Source organism: Rhinatrema bivittatum, chromosome 1, assembly GCF_901001135.1.
Source record: "Rhinatrema bivittatum chromosome 1, aRhiBiv1.1, whole genome shotgun sequence".
In the NCBI taxonomy this organism is placed as follows: domain Eukaryota; kingdom Metazoa; phylum Chordata; class Amphibia; order Gymnophiona; family Rhinatrematidae; genus Rhinatrema; species Rhinatrema bivittatum.
Window position 1 is genome coordinate 838,853,740 of NC_042615.1, and position 22,761 is coordinate 838,876,500.

The 22,761-nt window shown below is 45.1% G+C and overlaps 1 protein-coding gene across 1 annotated transcript in view; it reads left to right on the forward strand.

The window, feature by feature from the left end:
• The first annotated feature begins 1,135 nt into the window (after positions 1-1,135).
• LOC115079728 (sphingomyelin phosphodiesterase 5-like) overlaps positions 1,136-22,761 on the forward strand; it is a 61,674-nt gene continuing 40,048 nt past the window's right edge. The window contains exons 1-3 of the mRNA XM_029583519.1: positions 1,136-2,639; positions 13,620-13,692; positions 14,523-14,663. Of these exons, the coding sequence (XP_029439379.1) occupies positions 1,551-2,639; positions 13,620-13,692; positions 14,523-14,663 (1,303 nt within the window). The 5' untranslated portion in view covers positions 1,136-1,550. The remainder of the gene's footprint in view (positions 2,640-13,619; positions 13,693-14,522; positions 14,664-22,761) is intronic.

Below are 22,761 nucleotides of genomic sequence, written 5' to 3' on the forward strand. Positions count from 1 at the left end.
TGTAATATTTTCAGAGACTTATTGTACTTTAAAAGTGTGATCTTACATAAAATGCACACATTTACTTGTATTTAGTTTTAAACATATTGTATGGCTCTCATGGAATTACATTTTAAAATATGTGGCGTTTATGGCTCTCTCAGCCAAAAAGGTTCCTGACCCCTGCATTAGATCTTTGCGCAGGTTTGAGAGTACAACCCTTGCTTTGTATATCTTGCTGCTCCAAAGAAACCACGCATTTCTTTTATTAAAACTTCTCACTGATTAGATTACTCAAGCTGGTCTCTACTAGTCTTATTTAGTCCGAGGTTTTACAGACGTCAGGGCTCAAATTCTCACCTCCATTGTCTCAGGTAAAAACAGATCATAAGGCATTTGGATATAGGAAAATACCAACAGGACCTAAATGTCATGTGCTTCGAAATGCCACAGAAAGGTGGAATATAAACAAAAATGATCAGTTATTGATGCTTCCCTCCTCATTTCATTGCTTTTCTCTTTTTTTCATCCATGCTTATACTTTCCATCTGCCCTAAGTTCCTCTTCGTTTCAATCTCTTCAACATGTTCCTCTCCTTTCTCTTCTTGCCTTTATCTCCACTGTCGAGCAGTGTCAGGCACAGAATGTCAGGACACAGATTGCCCACACCTGGTCCCTGTGGCAGCTCCTACGGGTGGGACTACATAAGGAGCAGGCACTGGAACATTTCTACCCCTGCTGACTGCTAAATCTTTCATTGCATGTCAGAATCTGGGTCCACGAGATCAATGCTAAGGAGAGAGGGGAGATGAGAGAGAACTTCAAATACATCAAAGACATAAATCATGCAAAGGAAACCTTTTATAGTGGAAAGGAAATTTTAGAACAAGGCATTGCAGTATGAGGCTGAAGGGCAGAAACTCAGATTAACCACAAGGAAGTATTTCTTTATGGAAAGACTAGTGGATACAAGGATGGGTAGAGATGGTGAAGACAAAAACAGTAACAGAATTTAATAAGGCCTGGGAAAGCAAAGAGAGGGATCTTAACAGAAGGGAGCAAATGATAAAGGCAGAGGTTTAGGAGGATGGTGCGGTATTGTAGTATGTACTGAAAATGAGCAGGCTACATGGGCCTTGATGTCTTTGTCATCATATTCTCTGTTTCCTTGTTTTCAGTGTTTGCGTTCCTGAAAAATGAAACTGTTCAACTGGACGTCGGCAAGATGGAACACATTCATCCTGTTGTATGTATCATGCCAACGCTAAATCTTCAATGGATACGAGCATGAAGCAAGGCCTGGGATATCTCCTAGAGACTACTCTGGGACTTGTAGGGATTCATTGGAGAGGCCATGATGCTGACTATTGGACTCACGTGAAGCCATCCTTAGAACTGTTCTAACACAGACCTCATCCCATAGGATACACTGTGGACATCAGCATTCTGTGATAGGAAATAGACACTCTTCCTCTACCTCAGATTTCCCAGAAAGCTGGAAGTTCAACATTCCTATAGAGTTCCATGCTCTTGGTAATGTCTTAAAAATAATTTACTGTTCTTCTCAAGTCATGGTTCTCCAAGAATCGCCATTCCCAAACTGTTTTCTACATGGCCTCCATAGTTTTTGCTGGGCCCTTATCTTCCCTTGTTACTGGTTCCTGGACCGCTTCCTAGCATCTATAGTAGAGACCACAGTAGATAAGAAGCAGAGAGAGAAGCAGCGATGTTCCCTCTACCCTTTGAAGGTCTTCTGCAGTGGATTTGTCTTCTTGGTCCTCTTTGTCCTGTCCATGCCCATTGCCTTGCTTGGGTTTATCTTTTGGGTTCCTTTGCAGTTTTTCCGCAGGCCCTTTGATTATCAGCTGAACCCAACTTTTACAGCAAAGAAAGAGTGGTCAGCACAAGAGCAAAACAAGCCGTTCAGCTTCATTAGTGCAAATCTTTGTTTTCTGCCAGATGGGTTGGCGAGGTTTAGTAACCTCAGTCATACACAGAGGAGGTCTGTCATGGTAGGCAAGAATATTGTCCAGGGGGTCACCAGAACCACTAATCAGCTGTACATGGACATACCCACCACTGGCATTCTGAGTCACCAAAATCCTCACAACCCGATGTATGGTGCCACCAACCTGAACTCGCCAGAAGTGTGTCAGCTGGGGATGGATGCCAACTCGCATTATGGAGGAGCCATGCAACAAATGAAGGCCATGAACCTTCCTAGGAGGAGCAGTCAAGCTGACCCTTCATCAGTAACTATTGATATTGTAGAAATGCAACCAAAGAGTCACCACATCCAGGAGAAAGGAGTGGCATCAAGTCTGCCAGATCCCAGTAGCCCTTACAGGACAGCACAAAGTTCATATGATGTTCCTTGTCAGATCTCCTCGTCATTCCCTGCTGATGCAGATTTCATTTGCCTCCAAGAAGTCTTTGATAAGAGAGCAGCAGCCACTCTTCGCTCTATTCTCAGCCCATGCTTTGAACATATCCTGTATAATGTTGGTGTTTATGGAGTCTTAGGCTGCACCGATTTCAAGTTTTTTAACAGTGGACTTTTTCTGGCCAGTCGTTATCCGATCCTTGCAGCCCAGTATCGCTATTACCCCAATGGGTGTGGAGAAGATGCCTTGGCTGCCAAAGGAATACTCTGTGTGAAGGTAAAAGCGAGTGAATGGTGCATCCTCTTCCATAGTGAATGCAGTGGGAGATGGGAGAGTGCTGAAAGCTCAGAAAGAAGGGCACTTTAGGAAGAATGAAAGCAAATGAATATTTCTAAACACTTAGGACATTTCATGTATACACATGTCCAACAATTAGGGGCAGATCTTAAAACCTGCGCGCGGGCGCCCGATTTTATAACATGCGCACGCAGGGGGTTACGCGCGTATATTACACGCGTAACCCTTTGAAAATCTAGCCCGTAGTGTATATTTAAAGAAGCCTTTGCATAAATTCACTGATTTTTCGAACCCTCAGCGCACTTCACATAACTGGCACTGTACTGAGTTACCTATGCCCTGTCTTCCTCTTCCCCCAGTTCTTCACCCCGGTTTTATTGTAACTTTTTTACTTCTCTACTAAATTAATGTTTTAAGGTTTTTGTACCCCAGTTTCCTGTAAACCGACGTGATATGACGCTGTCATGAATGCCGGTACATAAAAGCAGCAAGTAAATAAATAAATAAACATATGGCCATGGAACCCACCCCACTGCAGCCTCACACCAGCAGTGATGGGCATGAAACCCTCCCATCATTACCCCTCAGCCACTACAATGTATATGGCCCACATTCCAACCAGTAAAACTTGGTTGTGATTTCCCCACAACCACACAATTCTTACACCTGTCACTATAGGGCCATGAAATCCACCAGCCACTCACTTTAGCCACTGTAGTGTCCCTGATGCACTCGCACACCAGTTACATCCTTGTATCATGGGGCCCAATTCACAGCACTTACATGCCATGCTCTCTAGCTACAGCACAAACACACACACTAGGGTATGGGACAATCCAAAACTATGGGGAAAACAGATACAAACGAATAGATTCACTCCCTCAATCTTCCCTTGCCCTGGGAATGCTCTTTTCCTCTGCAACTGAAAGTTTGCTCGCTGTGCTCTCTGGCAGATAATTGAGCAGGTGCTCAGCAGCACACACAATTCTCCTAGCGGTGGGATAATGATCAGAGCGCCTGTTTATATAAAACATGCAGAAAATTGCCCTCTTTATGTTTTTATAGTGTTGCTCGCTGCTTTCTCCGGCAGATAAATGAATGGGTGCTGAGCAGAACACACAGTTCTCCCAGCAGGTAACAGTGCATGTCCCAGTGGTGGGATAATGATCAGAGCGCCTGTTTATATAAAACATGCAGAAAATTGCCCTCTCTATGTTTTTATAGTGTTGCTCGCTGCTTTCTCCGGCAGATAAATGAATGGGTGCTGAGCAGAACACACAGTTCTCCCAGCAGGTAACAGTGCATGTCCCAGCGGTGGGATAATGATCAGAGCGCCTGTTTATATAAAACATGCAGAAAATTGCCCTCTTTATGTTTTTATAGTGTTGCTCGCTGCTTTCTCCGGCAGATAAATGAATGGGTGCTGAGCAGAACACACAGTTCTCCCAGCAGGTAACAGTGCATGTCCCAGCAGTGGGATAATGATCAGAGCGCCTGTTTATATAAAACATGCAGAAAATTGCCCTCTCTATGTTTTTATGGTGTTGCTCGCTGCTTTCTCCGGCAGATAAATGAATGGGTGCTGAGCAGAACACACAGTTCTCCCAGCGGATAGCAGTGCATGTCCCAGCAGTGGGATAATGATCAGAGCGCCTGTTTATATAAAACATGCAGAAAATTGCCCTCTCTATGTTTTTATAGTGTTGCTCGCTGCTTTCTCCGGCAGATAAATGAATGGGTGCTGAGCAGAACACACAGTTCTCCCAGCAGGTAACAGTGCATGTCCCAGCGGTGGGATAATGATCAGAGCGCCTGTTTATATAAAACATGCAGAAAATTGCCCTCTTTATGTTTTTATAGTGTTGCTCGCTGCTTTCTCCGGCAGATAAATGAATGGGTGCTGAGCAGAACACACAGTTCTCCCAGCAGGTAACAGTGCATGTCCCAGCAGTGGGATAATGATCAGAGCGCCTTTTTATATAAAACATGCAGAAAATTGCCCTCTCTATGTTTTTATGGTGTTGCTTGCTGCTTTCTCCGGCAGATAAATGAATGGGTGCTGAGCAGCACACACAGTTCTCCCAGCGGATAGCAGTGCATGTCCCAGCGGTGGGATAATGATCAGAGCGCCTTTTTATATAAAACATGCAGAAAATTGCCCTCTCTATGTTTTTATGGTGTTGCTTGCTGCTTTCTCCGGCAGATAAATGAATGGGTGCTGAGCAGAACACACAGTTCTCCCAGCGGGTAACAGTGCATGTCCCAGAGGTGGGATAATGATCAGAGCGCCTTTTTATATAAAACATGTAGAAAATTGCCCTCTCTATGTTTTTATGGTATTAGGTCTTCAATTAAGTTTATTAAGGAGCAGTTTTTAGCAGGGTACCAAACGTACATCTTAAAGAAACAAAATCAATCATTAAATGTCCCAAAAAGGCAGCACATATGCAGTACTTTTTCTGACTATGGACATCTCACAGCTGCCAACTGTATAAGTTTCACAAAGAGAGGGCGGAGTGACGCGAAACATGGCCGTGTCAGAGTCTTCTAATTAATAAATATTGTATTGTGGTATTGAACACTTGTGCACAATCGATGTGTGCATAAATAGAATAAAAAAAGCAATCCTTTGTTAAATTGTCATTGCCCAGTATAATTATTTGCCGCACATTATTTTTTTGCTAATTTGCTAACTGTATAAGTTTGACACCTGCAGAAGATCGCATCTTTAACTTTATTGCCCTTACCCAGTTATATTTGAGAGCATTGGAAGGGTTTTACTGCTGCTCCCTGCTCTTTGACACCATCAGCTCTCCCTGGGGGCTGAAAGCTCACCTGCTGCTGTATGCCAGGCCTCTTTTCTTGCACCCCTTTTTGCCTGCCTCTTGCTCTGTGCTTTTCATACCTAAAGCAAAACCCGGGCCCCCTACTGTTGGGTTTGTGGCATAATGTGGACTCTTGCTGGAAGTGGCGATGACTCCTCCCAGGGGAGGGGCCCCGTTGTTTACCACAGCGATAGCCTAGACTCAGGAAGCAGACACTGATGATGGAAAGCTTTGATTGTACTGCTGTAGGTAGATTGATTTATTTATTTATAGTTTTTTATATACCGCGGAACGTAATACACATCACCTCGGTTTACAGGTTTATAGATGATACTTGCTCAGGGATAGCACTGCTGTCCAGTCATATTCCAATAAGCTCGGACAGCCTCAGATGTAGATGTTCTCACCTGAATGTAGCAAAGGTTCACAGTGTTCTGCAGAGCGGGATAAGCCGAACCTGAAGGGTGGAAATGGAGAGCTGGAGCATAGAGGTACTCGCAGAGGAAGCAGTGCAGATTTCCTCCCTGGTAGCAGGGTGGAGAAAGGGACCCGAGGTCCATGGTGCAGGATACCCTGAGCTGGCAAGGCCCTCGAGGAGCGAGTACCTCGGAGCGCTGAGGAACCCTGTTAAGAGAGAAGATAAGACCCCCGAGGAGCGGTTCTCTTAGGTAGATAGAAGCGAGAGGCCCTCGAGGAGCGAGTACCTCGGAGCGCTGAGGAATCCTGTTAAGAGAGAAGATAAGACCCCCGAGGAGCGGTTCTCTTAGGTAGATAGAAGCGAGAGGCCCTCGAGGAGCGAGTACCTCGGAGCGCTGAGGAACCCTGTTAAGAGAGAAGATAAGACCCCCGAGGAGCGGTTCTCTTAGGTAGATAGAAGCGAGAGGCCCTCGAGGAGCGAGTACCTCGGAGCGCTGAGGAACCCTGTTAAGAGAGAAGATAAGACCCCCGAGGAGCGGTTCTCTTAGGTAGATAGAAGCGAGAGGCCCCCGAGGAGCGAGTACCTAGGAGCGCTGAGGAACCCTGTTAAGAGAGAAGATAAGACCCCCGAGGAGCGGTTCTCTTAGGTAGATAGAAGCGAGAGGCCCTCGAGGAGCGAGTACCTCGGAGCGCTGAGGAATCCTGTTAAGAGAGAAGATAAGACCCCCGAGGAGCGGTTCTCTTAGGTAGATAGAAGCGAGAGGCCCTCGAGGAGCGAGTACCTCGGAGCGCTGAGGAACCCTGTTAAGAGAGAAGACAAGACCCCCGAGGAGCGGTTCTCTTAGGTAGATAGAAGCGAGAGGCCCCCGAGGAGTGGGTGCCCAGAGCTTCTGCAGGAGCGAGATACCCCGGAGGGTAGCGAGGAATCCAAGCGAGCAGCTTAGAAGCGGTCAGAGTAGCAAAACCGAAGTCCTTGCTAACTCGTTGAATTGGAGCAGGGGCTTAGATACCGGAGGCACTGACCTCATGCGGTGGGGACGCCCCCGAGCTTCCCGCCATGACGTATTGATATGCGTAGGCAACATGCGCGTGCGCGCCCTAGGAGGCCACAGGAAGAAGCATGGCGGACGGGGACGCCCATTCTGTGTTGGAGACACTGAGGGTCTCGGCACTCAGCACCAGAGGCAACCAAATTTCCCATGGAAGAGAAGAAAGGCAGAAGAGAGGTGAGGCAGAGCGGTCACAGCCGTCTGCGACTGGACGCAACACCTACTTATTTGACCTTATTCTTCTTCAGCACTGATGTTGGCACCGCCCTCTATATCTGCCCCACGTGTACTCAAATTCTATCATGGTCGTGGCTATTATCGTCTCTGGAAACTTTGGGGCCAATGCAATGCAGTGCACTCAGCTGAGCCCTGCAGTCAGACGCGGGTCGAATGGGCACTAATTAATCTCCTAATGCAATAAGGGTTTAGCGCCTATTCCACGCACGGCAGAGTGAGTCTTGTAGCGCTAATCACATGCAAATTCATGTGACTGAGGCTATTAGCATTCACTCCAGATGCAAAAAGAAAACATGCGTCTAGGACCCACATCTAGCGCTCAGTAATTAACACCTGCCTGGCGCGCTCCTTAAACCAGTGCAGAAAAGCAGAAAAAACTGCTTTTCTATCCTGTCTCCTGCTTAATATTGTTGTGATATTAAATAGGAGGAAAAGTGAGACTAAAGTTAAAAAGAAAATAGAGAAAACCCCCACTGGCCGTCGGGTGCAGGAAACAGACGCCGGAATAACAAGCGTCTGTTTCCTGAACCCCCTGGCTGTGCGGTGTTTAGGGAAACCGCCGACGCCGATCGGATTCGCGTTAGCAAGGAGGTGCTGGGGCGCGCAAGCAACCTTACCGCCTCCTTACTAACGCCACCCCCTAATTTAAATATTGCATGGCGCCCCCTTGGGGGCACCTGGGGGCGCATTAAGAAAGCAGGTGAGACCTTTCCAAGGCCACGCAAAAAAAGAAGAAAACAGTTTTAATAACAAAAATTTTAATAAAAATTTCCAGAGTTCTGGAAATTGGTGCCATGGTTTTGCTTAAATTTCCCTGTAAGTGCCTCATAAAATATCAAGGATTGCCATATGTTTTTTTTCAACCTAATGAAGCTTTTCTTGTGGGTAAAACTCTTCCCAGGAAGTTCCTCTCCTATGGAGCGCGTGCAAAGTTTGGTAGACAGTCTGCCAGTGTGAAATAACGTGCTGAATATTAACATGTAAGCTGCTTTTCCATTAGAAATGTAAACTGTAAGTTACAATTTCTTTTCCTTAGGTTCAAGTCTTGTGATCTCTCATAGTGGACTTTGATTCGAGTTACTAATAGTTTAGGATTGATAAATTCGTGTATTATCACTACCTTTTATGATAGCACAAATTACTATGATGTATCTCTATTTTCAAACAGGAAGTGTGTTTCTTGAATATAATTTACTAAACTTAATGAAAAGAAAAAAAGCGGGTGGCCCATGCTGTGTAAGGCAGAGGAGGAAGGTCAGGCCCCTCTAGTCTCCCTGTTTTATTTCCTTTAACAATACTTACACCTCTCAGATGGTCTTTGAGAAATAGACTGAGGAAGTTAAACATTTGGAGGTCAGTTTTAAAAAAAAAAACCAATTTGAAAATTTAAGTTTTCAGTTGTAAATTTCCCCAAATTTAGGCCTGCAATTCATTTACTAGATTTAGGTGTCTTGCACCCTGTGCCCTGCCTCCAGTTAGGTTCTAAATTTCGGCGCTAAGGCCTAGTCAGTTTTCAAAGGGCTGATGTAGGGGCCTTTAGGCCCCAAACCCTTTGAAAATTGACTTTTGTTTTTTGCTTATTTTCACCATGTTGAAAGTTCCATTGTGAACGGAAAAGTTGGTAGATAGTAAGATGTTTCCTTCACAATTTTGGTGTGTGTGGTGCTTTTTATGTGTTTTAGTGTGTTGACATCTAGTATCCTACCACATTTACTATAGCACCTGACTTTATTACTCTTTAAAATCTGATTAGAGGAAATGCTATGGAGCAGTATTTACTTCTCATTATACGGGAAAGGGAAGGAGTAGTATCTGAAGATGATAAAGTCAAGATGGTGAATGAGGAGAGTAACTGAAGGAAGATTAGGTTGATGTGGTGAATGAGGAGAGTAACTGAAGGGAGATGAGGTTGACATGGTGAAAGAGGAGAGTAACTAAGAACATAAGAACATAAGAAATTGCCATGCTGGGACAGACCAAGGGTCCATCAAGCCCAGCATCCTGTTTCCAACAGAGGCCAAAAACCAGGCCACAAGAACCTGGCAATTACCCAAACACTAAGAAGAACCCATGCTACTGATGCAATTAATAGCAGTGGCTATTCCCTAAGTATAATTGATTAATAGCCATTAATGGACTTCTCCTCCAAGAACTTATCCAAACCTTTTTTGAACCCAGCTACACTAACTGCACTAACTACCTTCTCTGGCAACAAATTCCAGAGCTTTATTGTGCGTTGAGTGAAAAAGAATTTTCTCCAATTAGTCTTAAATGTGTTACTTGCTAACTTCATGGAATGCCCCCTAGTCCTTCTATTATTCGAAAGTGTAAATAACCGAGTCACATCTACTCGTTCAAGACCTCTCATGATCTTAAATACCTCTATCATATCCCCCCTCAGCCGTCTCTTCTCCAAGCTGAACAGCCCTAACCTCTTCAGCCTTTCCTCATAGGGGAGCTGTTCCACCCCCTTTATCATTTTGGTTGCCCTTCTCTGTACCTTCTCCATCGCAACTATATCTTTTTTGAGATGCGGCGACCAGAATTGCACACAGTATTCAAGGTGCGGTCTCACCATGGAGCGATACAGAGGCATTATGACATTTTCCGTTCTATTAACCATTCCCTTCCTAATAATTCCTAACATTCTATTTGCTTTTTTGACTGCTGCAGCACACTGAGCCGACGATTTTAAAGTATTATCCACTATGATGCCTAGATCTTTTTCCTGGGTGGTAGCTCCTAACATGGAACCTAACATCGTGTAACTACAGCAAGGGTTATTTTTCCCTATGTGCATCACCTTGCACTTGTCCACATTAAATTTCATCTGCCATTTGGATGCCCAATCTTCCAGTCTTGCAAGGTCCTCCTGTAATGTATCACAGTCTGCCTGTGATTTAACTACTCTGAATAATTTTGTATCATCCGCAAAGGAAGATGAGGTTGACGTGGTGAATGAGAAGTGTAACTGAAGGAAGATGAGGTTTACGTGGTGAATGAGAAGAGTAACTGAAGGAAGATGTCAAGATGAGGTCGATGTGGTGAATGAGGAGAGTAACTGAAGGAAGATGAGGTCAACGTGGTGAATGAGGAGTGTAACTGAAGGAAGATGAGGTCGACGTGGTGAATGAGAGTAAGTGAAGGAAGATGTCAAGATGAGGTCGATGTGAATGAGGAGAGTAACTGAAGGAAGATGAGGTCGACGTGGTGAATGAGGGGTGTAACTGAAGGAAGATGAAGTCGACGTGGTGAATGAGGAGAGTAACTGAAGGAAGATGAGGTCGACATGGTGAATGAGGGGTGTAACTGAAGGAAGATGAAGTCGACGTGGTGAATGAGGGGTGTAACTGAAGGAAGATGTGGTCGACGTGGTGAATGAGGAGAGTAACTGAAGGAAGATGTGGTCGACGTGGTGAATGAGGAGAGTAACTGAAGGAAGATGAGGTCGACGTGGTGAATGAGGAGAGTAACTGAAGGAAGATGAGGTTGACATGGTGAAAGAGAGAGTAACTGAAGGAAGATGAGGTTGACGTGGTGAAAGAGAGAGTAACTGAAGGAAGATGAGGTTGACGTGGTGAACGAAAGAGTAACTGAAGACAGTAAGGTTGAGGCAGTGAACAGGAAGAATACCTGGCTAGCATAGCAGGATTTAAAAGAGATGTGGACAAGTTCTTGGAGGAAAAGTCCAAAACACATTATTAGCAAGGCAGACTAAAGAAAGCTATTGCTATCCCTGGGAGTGAATAGCAGGAATTAGTTCTGCTTTATGGGAGCTGCCGGGTACTTGTAACCTGAACTGACCTCTGTTGGATACCAGATGCTGGTCTCGATGGACCTTGGTCTGATGCAGTATGAAATTTATTTTCACAATAGATCAAGATGGAGAACGGGGCGAGTACCCATGGGCAGACCACAAACATCGCCGCCTCCTCTTCCGCCCATGGTGGGTTGGGAACCCCACACGTAGGCCACAAACATCATCACAGCTTTCCTTCTCAGTGTGCAGTGACATTCATAGCAAGGGATTCAGTCTCGCTCCCTCGGTCCTCTCTCCCCCTCCCACATGTGCTGCCCATAGTCCCCTAACCCTCAATCCCCTCTCCCCTCGAGACAAAAAAGACACATGGAACGCACATGGCATTAGGCCTATTGTAACATTTATTGGGTGTGGGCTTGGCTCTCAGAAAGCCACAAATAAACAATTATAATATAGAAAACCTCCCATACTAAAACAGCAGTAAATGCCGGCACTCAGACTCAACCCTACCAATGAAAAGGCAACTCTGCAAATATTACATCAGACTTTAAAACACCAATATACCTCCTATTTAGAAAACACAACAAACCGGGCTGCCTAAAATACATGAGTCATAAATGTCCACTCGTGCTTTGCATGTATGATGATTGCCAGAGCATGCTATATGTGAGTTACGGTAGCCCATGTGTGCTTTACATGTGTCATAAATGCCCTCTCGCGCTTTACATGTATAATGATTGCCAGAGCATGCTTTATGAGTTACAGTAGCCCATGTGTGCTTTACATGTGTCATAAATGCCCGCTCGTGCTTTACATGTATAATGATTGCCAGAGCATGCTTTATGTGAGTTACGGTAGCCCATGTGTGCTTTACATGTATAATGATTGCCAGAGCATGCTTTATGTGAGTTACGGTAGCCCATGTGTGCTTTCCATGTGTCATAAATGCCCGTTCGTGCTTTACATGTATAATGATTGCCAGAGCATGCTTTATGTGAGTTACAGTAGCTCATGTGTGCTTTACATGTGTCATAAATGCCCGCTCGTCCTTTACATGTATAATGATTGCCAGAGCATGCTTTATGTGAGTTACGGTAGCCCATGTGTGCTTTACATGTGTCATAAATGCCCGCTCGTGCTTTGCATGTATAATGATTGCCAGAGCATGCTTTATGTGAGTTACGGTAGCCCATGTGTGCTTTCCATGTGTCATAAATGCCCGCTCGTGCTTTACATGTATAATGATTGCCAGAGCATGCTTTATGTGAGTTACGGTAGCCCATGTGTGCTTTACATGTATAATGATTGCCAGAGCATGCTTTATGTGAGTTACAGTAGCCCATGTGTGCTTTACATGTGTCGTAAATGCCCGCTCGTGCTTTACATGTACTATGATTGCCAGAGCATGCTTTATGTGAGTTACGGTAGCCCATGTGTGCTTTACATGTGTCATGAATGCCCGCTCGTGCTTTACATGTATAATGATTGCCAGAGCATGCTTTATGTGAGTTACGGTAGCTCATGTGTGCTTTACATGTGTTATAAATGCCCGCTCATGCTTTACATGAATAATTGCCAGAGCATGCTTTATGTGAGTTACAGTAGCCCATGTGTGCTTTACCTGTGTCATAAATGCCCCCTTGTGCTTTACATGTATAATGATTGCCAGAGCATGCTTTATGTGAGTTACGGTAGCCCATGTGTGCTTTCCATGTGTCATAAATGCCCGCTCGTGCTTTACATGTATAATGATTGCCAGAGCATGCTTTATGTGAGTTACGGTAGCTCATGTGTGCTTTACATGTGTTATAAATGCCCGCTCATGCTTTACATGTATAATGATTGCCAGAGCATGCTTTATGTGAGTTACAGTAGCCCATGTGTGCTTTACATGTGTCATAAATGCCCCCTTGTGCTTTACATGTATAATGATTGCCAGAGCATGCTTTATGTGAGTTACAGTAGCCCATGTGTGCTTTGCATGTGTTATAAATGCCCGCTCATGCTTTACATGTATAATGATTGCCAGAGCATGCTTTATGTGAGTTACGGTAGCTCATGTGTGCTTTACATGTGTTATAAATGCCCGCTCATGCTTTACATGTATAATGATTGCCAGAGCATGCTTTATGTGAGTTACAGTAGCCCATGTGTGCTTTACATGTGTCATAAATGCCCCCTTGTGCTTTACATGTATAATGATTGCCAGAGCATGCTTTATGTGAGTTACAGTAGCCCATGTGTGCTTTCCATGTGTCATAAATGCCTGCTCGTGCTTTGCATGTATAATGATTACACGGTAGCCCATGTGTGCTTTACATGTGTCATAAATGCCCGCTCGTGCTTTACATGTATAATGATTGCCAGAGCATGCTTTATGTGAGTTATGGTAGCCCATGTGTGCTTTCCACCCCCATATGCTTTGTGTATGTTATGGATGTCTATGCATTCTTTGTGTGTGATGAATGCCTGTACATGCTGTTACCGGTTTGATGAGTGCAATATTCAGACGCGTCATTTTATCCCGGTCAGTGGCTTTCAGACCTGCCCTCATGCATTTCTGGTGGCTTCCTGATGGTGTCCTGGTTATAAGGTGTGACCGGTCTTGTTATGATTGCAAGGCTGATGGCAGGCGAGGTAAAGCATGAACTAACATTTCTCTCTTTCCTAGGTTCAGCTGGGAGAGATCCAGGGACAGCAGCTGATAGGATACTTGAATTGCACTCACCTGCATGCCCCGGAAGGTAGGAGCCTTCATGTTCTGATCCTCTATGCAGCTGATGGTCACATCTGCTGCGCACAGCTGGACACTTGTTTCTTTCTAAAGCTGATGGTCACATCTGCTGCGCACAGCTGGACATGCTCTTGTTTCTTTCTAAAGCTGATGGTCACATCTGCTGTTCACAGCTGGACATGCTCTTGTTTCTTTCTAAAGCTGATGGTCACATCTGCTGTCACAGCTGGACACTCTCCTGTTTCTTTCTAAAGCTGATGGTCTCATCTGCCCACATCTGAATTCTCTCATGTTCTGTTTCTCTCTGCAGCTGACGGTCACATCCGCTGCGCACAGCTGGACATGCTCTTGTTTCTTTCTAAAGCTGATGGTCACATCTGCTGTTCACAGCTGGACATGCTCTTGTTTCTTTCTAAAGCTGATGGTCACATCTGCTGTCACAGCTGGACACTCTCCTGTTTCTTTCTAAAGCTGATGGTTACATCTGCTGTGCACAGCTGGACATGCTCTTGTTTCTAAAGCTGATGGTCACATCTGCTACGCACAGCTGGACACTCTCCTGTTTCTTTCTAAAGCTGATGGTCACATCTGCTGTGCACAGCTGGACATGCTCTTGTTTCTAAAGCTGATGGTCACATCTGCTGCCACAGCTGGACATGCTCTTGTTTCTTTCTAAAGCTGATGGTCACATCTGCTGCCACAGCTGGACATGCTCTTGTTTCTTTCTAAAGCTGATGGTCACATCTGCTGTCACAGCTGGACACGCTCTTGTTTCTTTCTAAAGCTGATGGTCACATCTGCCCACATCTGAATTCTCTCATGTTCTGTTTCTCTCTGCAGCTGATGGTCACATCCGCTGCGCACAGCTGGATTTTCTCATTCAGTGGATTACGGAGTTCCAAGAAATGAATACTATGAGCAGTGACATTGTAGCATTTGATGTTCTTTGTGGAGATTTAAATTTTGATAACTGCTCCGCTGGTGAGTTATTTCCATGGTTTAATATTTATTCTGATATAAAGTTTTTCTGATTCTTACGGTGGTATTGTCAGCAGCATTGCGTTGGTTAAAGAGCAGACGTATCTCTTACAGTCCCCATCATTCTTCCATCTCAGGAGCTGTTCTGTGCAATGATGGGGAGTATTGTCTTATCTGAAATGGATTCTGCCTCATTTTCCCCCTGGCTGGGGGGGGTGAGGGTGTGCACTGTGTGGTTTAGGTGACTGAGCTTTGCTGGTGAACTTTATGACTGGGCTGTGGGGATGGTGTTCTGTTGAAACAGAGAACATGACGGCAGATAAAAACCGTACGGCTCATCCAGTCTGCCCATCTGCGAAGTCCCTTGCACTCCCTCGGAGAACCTCTGTGCTTGTCCCACGCTTTCCTGAATTCAGAAACTATGCTCATCTCCTCCACCTCCATAAGAAGGCTGTGCCATGCACCCACCACCCTCTCTCTGTAAAGAAACATTTCCTAAGCTTACTCCTGTCTCTATCCTCTCTCACCCTCATCGCCTGACTCCTTTCTATTGACGAAGGCTCTTCTCCGGTGCATTTATTCCTTGGAGGTTTGCAGATGTTGGCCTTGCAATGGGTTCTGCTGGATTCATGGCTCGTGCTGTGTTTGTTGAGCCACAGATTGGTTGTGGTGACTCAGCATTGGGGGTGCTCTGTATGGTTGGGGTGATTGGGATGTGGGGGGCGGGGTCCTTTGTATGTTTGGGGTGACTCAGCATTGGGGGTGCTCTGTATGGTTGGGGTGATTGGGTTGTTGGGGGGGGGGGGGTTGTATGATTGGGGTGACAGCATTGGGGATGCTCTGTATGGTCGGGGTGATTGGGTTGTGTGTGTGTGTGTGGGGGGGATCCTTTGTATGATTGGGGTGACTCAGCATTGGGGGTCCTTTGTATGATTGGGGTGACTCAGCATTGGGGATCCTTTGTATGATTGGGGTGACTCAGCATTGGGGGTCCTTTGTATGTTTGGGGTGACTCAGCATTGGGGGTTCTTTGTATGATTGGGGTGACTCAGCATTGGGGGTGCTCTGTATGGTCGGGGTGATTGGGTTGTGTGTGTGTGTGGGGGGGGGGGGTCCTTTGTATGGTTGGGGTGACTCAGCATTGGGGATCCTTTGTATGATTGGGGTGACTCAGCATTGGGGGTCCTTTGTATGATTGGGGTAACTCAGCATTGGGGATCCTTTGTATGATTGGGGTGACTCAGCATTGGGGGTGCTCTGTATGATTGGGGTGACTGGGCTTTGTGGGTAACAGGACGTGGGAGCTGCTCTTGCTCTGAGGACAAGCAGGATGACCAGTCTCAATCATGGGTGACATCATCTGATGCAGCCTGGCAGGGAAATCTGATTTTGAGTTTATAGAAACTTTGAGCATACTCTATTTATGTATTTACTTATTTGCACGCAGTTATATTCTGCATCTTCCCTGGCAGGTGTTCAGCATTTCCTACCGCAACGTGTCTCATCTCTTCTATGCAGCCCACCACTCACAGCTCTTTGTCTCTCCTGCTTCTTTTTATTTTGTTTTTATTTAAAATCTTTTCTATACCGTCGTTAAGTTAAATACCATCACAGCGGTTTGCAGGAAGGCACATAAAACAATGATGATAAATGTATAGGAACATACATTCTAGACCGGTGCCATTAAGATTCGGTTACATAGTTTTGTGATCAATACTATTTGGTGAATGTGGTCAATCTTGTCCTTTTATACAGGTATCATTTTATTTACAAGAATAATTTTATAAGCTGTATATTTTATGTTAGCAGTAAGGTAAAATAATAAAATGCACACAAATTAGGTGCTGTGTGCAGATGTTCTACTGCCTGTCCCCTTCTACTTTCTATTCCCCATTCTCTTTGTGATAAGCTTGTTTAAAAAGCCGTTTTTAAACTTTTTAAAAAAAGAATTGATGTCTCTTTGTAACCTGATCTCTAGGGGCACGGTGTCCTGCTAATGATAATGCCCGTTCTCTAACTCGGGTCAGTCTTGCTGTTCTGATAGAAGGAATGGTTAGCAGTGTAATCTGATCTCTAGGGGCACGGTGTCCCATAGTATAGGGCCTGCTAATGATAATGCCCGTTCTCTAACTCGGGTCAGTCTTGCTGTTCTGATAGAAGGAATGGTTAGCAGTGTAATCTGATCTCTAGTGGCATGGTGTCCCATAGAATAGGCACTGCTAATGATAATGCCCGTTCTCTAACTCTGGTCAGTCTTGCTGTTCTGATAGAAGGGATGGTTAGCAGTGCTTTGTAATCTGATCTCTAGTGGCACGGTGTCCCATAGTATAGGGCCTGCTAATGATAATGCCCGTTCTCTAACTCGGGTCAGTCTTGCTGTTCTGATAGAAGGAATGGTTAGCAGTGTAATCTGATCTCTAGGGGCATGGTGTCCCATAGTATAGGTCCTGCTAATGATAATGCCCGTTCTCTAACTCGGGTCAGTCTTGCTGTTCTGATAGAAGGGATGGTTAGCAGTGCTATGTAATCTGATCTCTAGTGGCACGGTGTCCTGCTAATGATAATGCCCGTTCTCTAACTCGGGTTAGTCTTGCTGTTCTGATAGAAGGGATGGTTAGCAGTGCTATGTAACCTGATCTCTAGTGGCATGGTGTCCCATAGAATAGGCACTGCTAATGATAATGCCCGTTCTCTAACTCAGGTCACTCTTGCTGTTCTGATAGAAGGGATGGTTAGCAGTGCTTTGTAATCTGATCTCTAGTGGCACGGTGTCCCATAGTATAGGGCCTGCTAATGATAATGCCCGTTCTCTAACTCGGGTCAGTCTTGCTGTTCTGATAGAAGGAATGGTTAGCAGTGTAATCTGATCTCTAGTGGCATGGTGTCCCATAGAATAGGCACTGCTAATGATAATGCCCGTTCTCTAACTCGGGTCAGTCTTGCTGTTCTGATAGAAGGGATGGTTAGCAGTGCTATGTAATCTGATCTCTAGTGGCACGGTGTCCTGCTAATGATAATGCCCGTTCTCTAACTCGGGTTAGTCTTGCTGTTCTGATAGAAGGGATGGTTAGCAGTGCTATGTAATCTGATCTCTAGTGGCACGGTGTCCCATAGAATAGGCACTGCTAATGATAATCCCCGTTCTCTAACTCGGGTCAGTCTTGCTGTTCTGATAGAAGGAATGGTTAGCAGTGCTATGTAATCTGATCTCTAGTGGCACGGTGTCCCATAGAATAGGTCCTGCTAATGATAATGCCCGTTCTCTAACTCGGGTCAGTCTTGCTGTTCTGATAGAAGGAATGGTTAGCAGTGCTATGTAATCTGATCTCTAGTGGCACGGTGTTCCATAGTATAGGGCCTGCTAATGATAATGCCCGTTCTCTAACTCGGGTTAGTCTTGCTGTTCTGATAGAAGGAATGGTTAGCAGTGCTATGTAATCTGATCTCTAGTGGCACGGTGTCCCATAGAATAGGTCCTGCTAATGATAATGCCCGTTCTCTAACTCGGGTCAGTCTTGCTGTTCTGATAGAAGGAATGGTTAGCAGTGCTATGTAATCTGATCTCTAGTGGCACGGTGTTCCATAGTATAGGGCCTGCTAATGATAATGCCCGTTCTCTAACTCGGGTCAGTCTTGCTGTTCTGATAGAAGGAATGGTTAGCAGTGCTTTGTAATCTGATCTCTAGTGGCACGGTGTCCTGCTAATGATAATGCCCGTTCTCTAACTCAGGTCACTCTTGCTGTTCTGATAGAAGGGATGGTTAGCAGTGCTATGTAATCTGATCTCTAGGGGCATGGTGTCCCATAGAATAGGCACTGCTAATGATAATCCCCGTTCTCTAACTCGGGTCAGTCTTGCTGTTCTGATAGAAGGAATGGTTAGCAGTGCTATGTAATCTGATCTCTAGTGGCACGGTGTCCTGCTAATGATAATGCCCGTTCTCTAACTCGGGTCACTCTTGCTGTTCTGATAGAAGGGATGGTTAGCAGTGCTGTGTAATCTGATCTCTAGTGGCACGGTGTCCTGCTAATGATAATGCCCGTTCTCTAACGCGGGTTAGTCTTGCTGTTTTGATAGAAGGGTTGGTTAGCAGTGCTTTGTAATCTGATCTCTAGTGGCACGGTGTCCCATAGAATAGGGCCTGCTAATGATAATGCCCGTTCTCTAACTCGGGTTAGTCTTGCTGTTCTGATAGAAGGGATGGTTAGCAGTGCTTTGTAATCTGATCTCTAGGGGCACGGTGTTCCATAGTATAGGGCCTGCTAATGATAATGCCCGTTCTCTAACTCTGGTCACTCTTGCTGTTCTGATAGAAGGGATGGTTAGCAGTGCTATGTAATCTGATCTCTAGTGGCATGGTGTTCCATAGTATAGGGCCTGCTAATGATAATTCCCGTTCTCTAACTCGGGTTAGTCTTGCTGTTCTGATAGAAGGGACAGTTAGGAGTGATCTCAGGTTTCTATGTGGGACATGTACACATAGTGCTGTGTTCAGCCATTCTGCTTTTTCATTATGTATTAATTTGTGTATGGTGCATAGTGTTTTGTACTGTATTCTTTGCTTGATGGGTAACCAGTGTAATTCTGCTAGAGTTCCAGTAATGCGGTCTCTTTTTTTTTTCTTTTACCTGTCAGAATTCTTGCTGCAGTGTTTTTGTAGTATTTGGAGTGGTCTTAGCGTTGTGTATGGTAATCCTAATAGTAATGCGTTGCAGTAATCAGTGCTTGCAAATATTAAAGCTTGTAGCACTATTCTGAAATTTGTAGGTGTTAGTAGTGGTTTTAATCTCCTGAGGATCATGAGCTTTGCATAGCCTTTCTTTACTTTTAAAGATATGTGTTGTTTCTTGCTGAGTTCTGAGTCTATTATCACTCTGAGGTTCCGTACTTTCTCTGATAATTCTATTTTCTGGTTATTTTTAAGCATAATTGTGTTTTGAATGACCTCAATATTCTTTTGTTCTAAGTGTAAAAATTCGTTTTTTTCAATGTTAATAACTAGCTCCATTTGGTTTAGTAGCTGTTTGATGATATCTAGGTACATGTTAGCTAGGTTTAGTGTTTTTTCAATTGTGTTATTGATGGGTAGGATTAGTTGAATGTCATCCGCATATATGTAATATATGATACCCAGGCCTGCCAGTAGGTGGCAAAATGGCAGTAGGTATATGTTAAAGAGTGTTGCAGACAAGGCTGATCCCTGTGGTACTCCTGTTTGAAGGTTTATTTTTTCTGATATTACATCTTTGATCTGTACTTCCTGAGAACGCAGGATTCAGTTTTGTAGGGCTCCGTGATCTTTTCCTTTCCCTGAAATTGTAAAAGGAGGTGGACTCCTGTGCTGTAGTGTGGTCGGCACAACCTAGAGAGTGAGCATGCTGGGTCCACGCCAGCAGCAGGCAGATGAATCCTGGGATGGAACTGAACTGGAGCTTCACCTTTAGCAGCCCCTTTCACCACAGATTCAGCCCTCGGGTTCCGGGTGCTGACAGGACATAAGCGAGAAGATGGCGAGTCTGAGATCAGGTTGGATTAGGAGCACAGATCTTCACCAAACTTAATCTCCAAGGGGTGATAACCTCATATGCATACAAGAAGGTGATGAGTGGAAGACGGTGTTTAATACTAGAGATGGCTACTATGAGTACCTAGTCATGCTGTTTTGACTATGTAACGCCCCTGTGTTATTCCAGCATTTGGTCAACAAAATCTTTCAGGGCCTCCTGTATTCCCAAGTTGTGGTGTACTTAGATGACATCCTCATTTTCTCACGATCTCTGGTTCAACATCAGGTGCACATCTAGCAAATATTATAGAGACTGTGAGGACATCATCTGTTCGCAAAACTGGAAAAGTGCACTTTCGAGAGGAAGAGCTCCCATTCCTGGAGTGCATCATTTCCTGCTATGGGTTTCGGATGGACCCTGGAAAAGTAAAAGCCATCCTGGACTGGCCCAGGCATTGCAATGCTTCTTTGGCTTTGCCGGTTATCAGAGACAGTTTATATTCAGATGTTCATCTTAGGCTGATCCCCTAATGCCATGACCAAGAAGAGCGTGGACACTAAGCACTGGCCAGAAGAGGTCACTAAGGCCTTTCTGCACCTCAAACAGGCGTTCTCACAAGAGCCTTGCTTACAGCACCCCGACCCGGCTAAACCTTTCGTCATGGAAGTAGATGCTTCTGCCCTTGGGATAGGGGCTGCCTTCACTCAACAATGTGACAAGGTGATTAAAACGAAAAGAAACGGAAGACGGTCTCGTATTGCAGAATGCAACAAAAGTAGGGTGAGACCAATCGTTGTATAGTTTAAAAAAAATAGTCTTTACTTAGCACAATATCAAAATAAATAAAATACTCTTGCCCAACTCTGGCCAAGTTTCGCCTTAATAAGAGGCTGTGTCAGGGGCTGTAAAATAACAAAGTATGAAGTATATAAATAGATAAAATAACTATAAAGCATACACATATGTTGAATCAATATACCATCAATACAATTGTATAATTTAAATATAAAGATAAGACATATATGAATAAAGATAAAAAATATTCCAGTAATAGATTGACAAATACCCTACAAAACTAAAGATCTAAAAGATAACTGCTTGCTGATTAAAAACAGGCATATAAGAGGCGTCGAGCTGTCCCTTAATTTAAACCTGGAGATCTAGTGTGACTTAGCACACTAAACTTGCATCCTAAAATGCCCTCTACCAAGTTCACACCCAGGTTTTGTAACGTATCAGCTGACATTCACAGCACTTTCCACATTTCTCTTAAAATCTCTGGTTCTCTTCTGGCTTTTATGACATCCTCCTAACCCCACTGAAGCTATGGCTGAGGCTGTCGCTAAGTTTTGTATTCCCAAATACTTGTTTGGAAAGAGGAGAATTCCTGGGAGGCAGAATCCAACCTGTGAGGCCCCTGATGGTGAGAAACGTCCATCGTCTCTTCTTCCAGAAGCCTAGGAGCTTGGGGAGAGGGCTTGTGTGTGTGTGGTGTATGTGTGTGGTTACTGTAAAGTTTGCCAGTAATGGGGGCCATCCTGCAAGTTGTGGCACTCACTCTCAGGAATGTGGTGGCCACCAGCACTATGTGGCTCTTCAGTGGCCAGACGCCGCCACCAAGGCCCCAGCTAGGTGCACTGCACCTGTCCCTAGCCACGCGCCCTCATCCTGGCTGTCTGGGGAAGGAGCTCTGTGGTGCTTCTTGATGACATTGGCGTGGCTGGCTATTTAAACCCCACTCATGCTTCCTGCCAGTGCCACAGAAACAGGTCCCCTGCTTTGCAGCCTGTGTTGCTGTGTTATCCTGAATCCTTGCCTCATCCACTCTGTCCCATCCTTCCTGCCTGTCCCGCCTCGTCCAGCTCCCCCTGCTTTGCTTCTACCCTTGCCTTGGACTGACCTTTTGGATTTGACCATTACCTGGACCTGGACTACGTTTTCTCGCTGTCTGCACTGACTCTTGGCCAGTCCCTGGTGTTTCTCTGATTGCTACCTGCCCAGGCCTCGATTTGACCCCCAAACTCTCTCCTACTCTCTGCCCTGTGGGACCATTGCCTATACCCTGCCGGCCCCTAGAACCCAAGGGCTCAACAAGTGGGGAACAGGGCTGGTAAAGGTGAAACTCCAGCTCACTCCCATCCCAGGGCACATTTGCCAGCTACCGGTGTGGGCCTAAGGGGTTCGCTTGCTAGGCTGCACCAACCACAGCACAGCACAAGCTTCCACTTCCCTTACACAAGTGTCTCAGCTTGCTTTTTGCTAAAAATATCCGTAAAAGCATTGGAAGGCCCTGAGGTATTTCTACTACAAAGGCCACAGACTCTGGATCTGGAACAAAAGGCAAAAAGCAAGAAGGAAACCAAGAGACAATCTTCTCAAATGCCAGTCAAAGAGTAGGTTATGTAACTGAAGCCATGGTAATCCCAGGAGAACCATATAGGAAGGTGACTCAAGACTCAGAATGAAATGATTGTGGAGTGCCATATACTCACTAGTAAATTCAGGTCCAGGTCCACTGTGACCCATTGTGCGCCTCCTTGATTTAAAATCCAGGCTGATGAGATTGCCTGCTGCCCCAGACTCAATGAAGGCA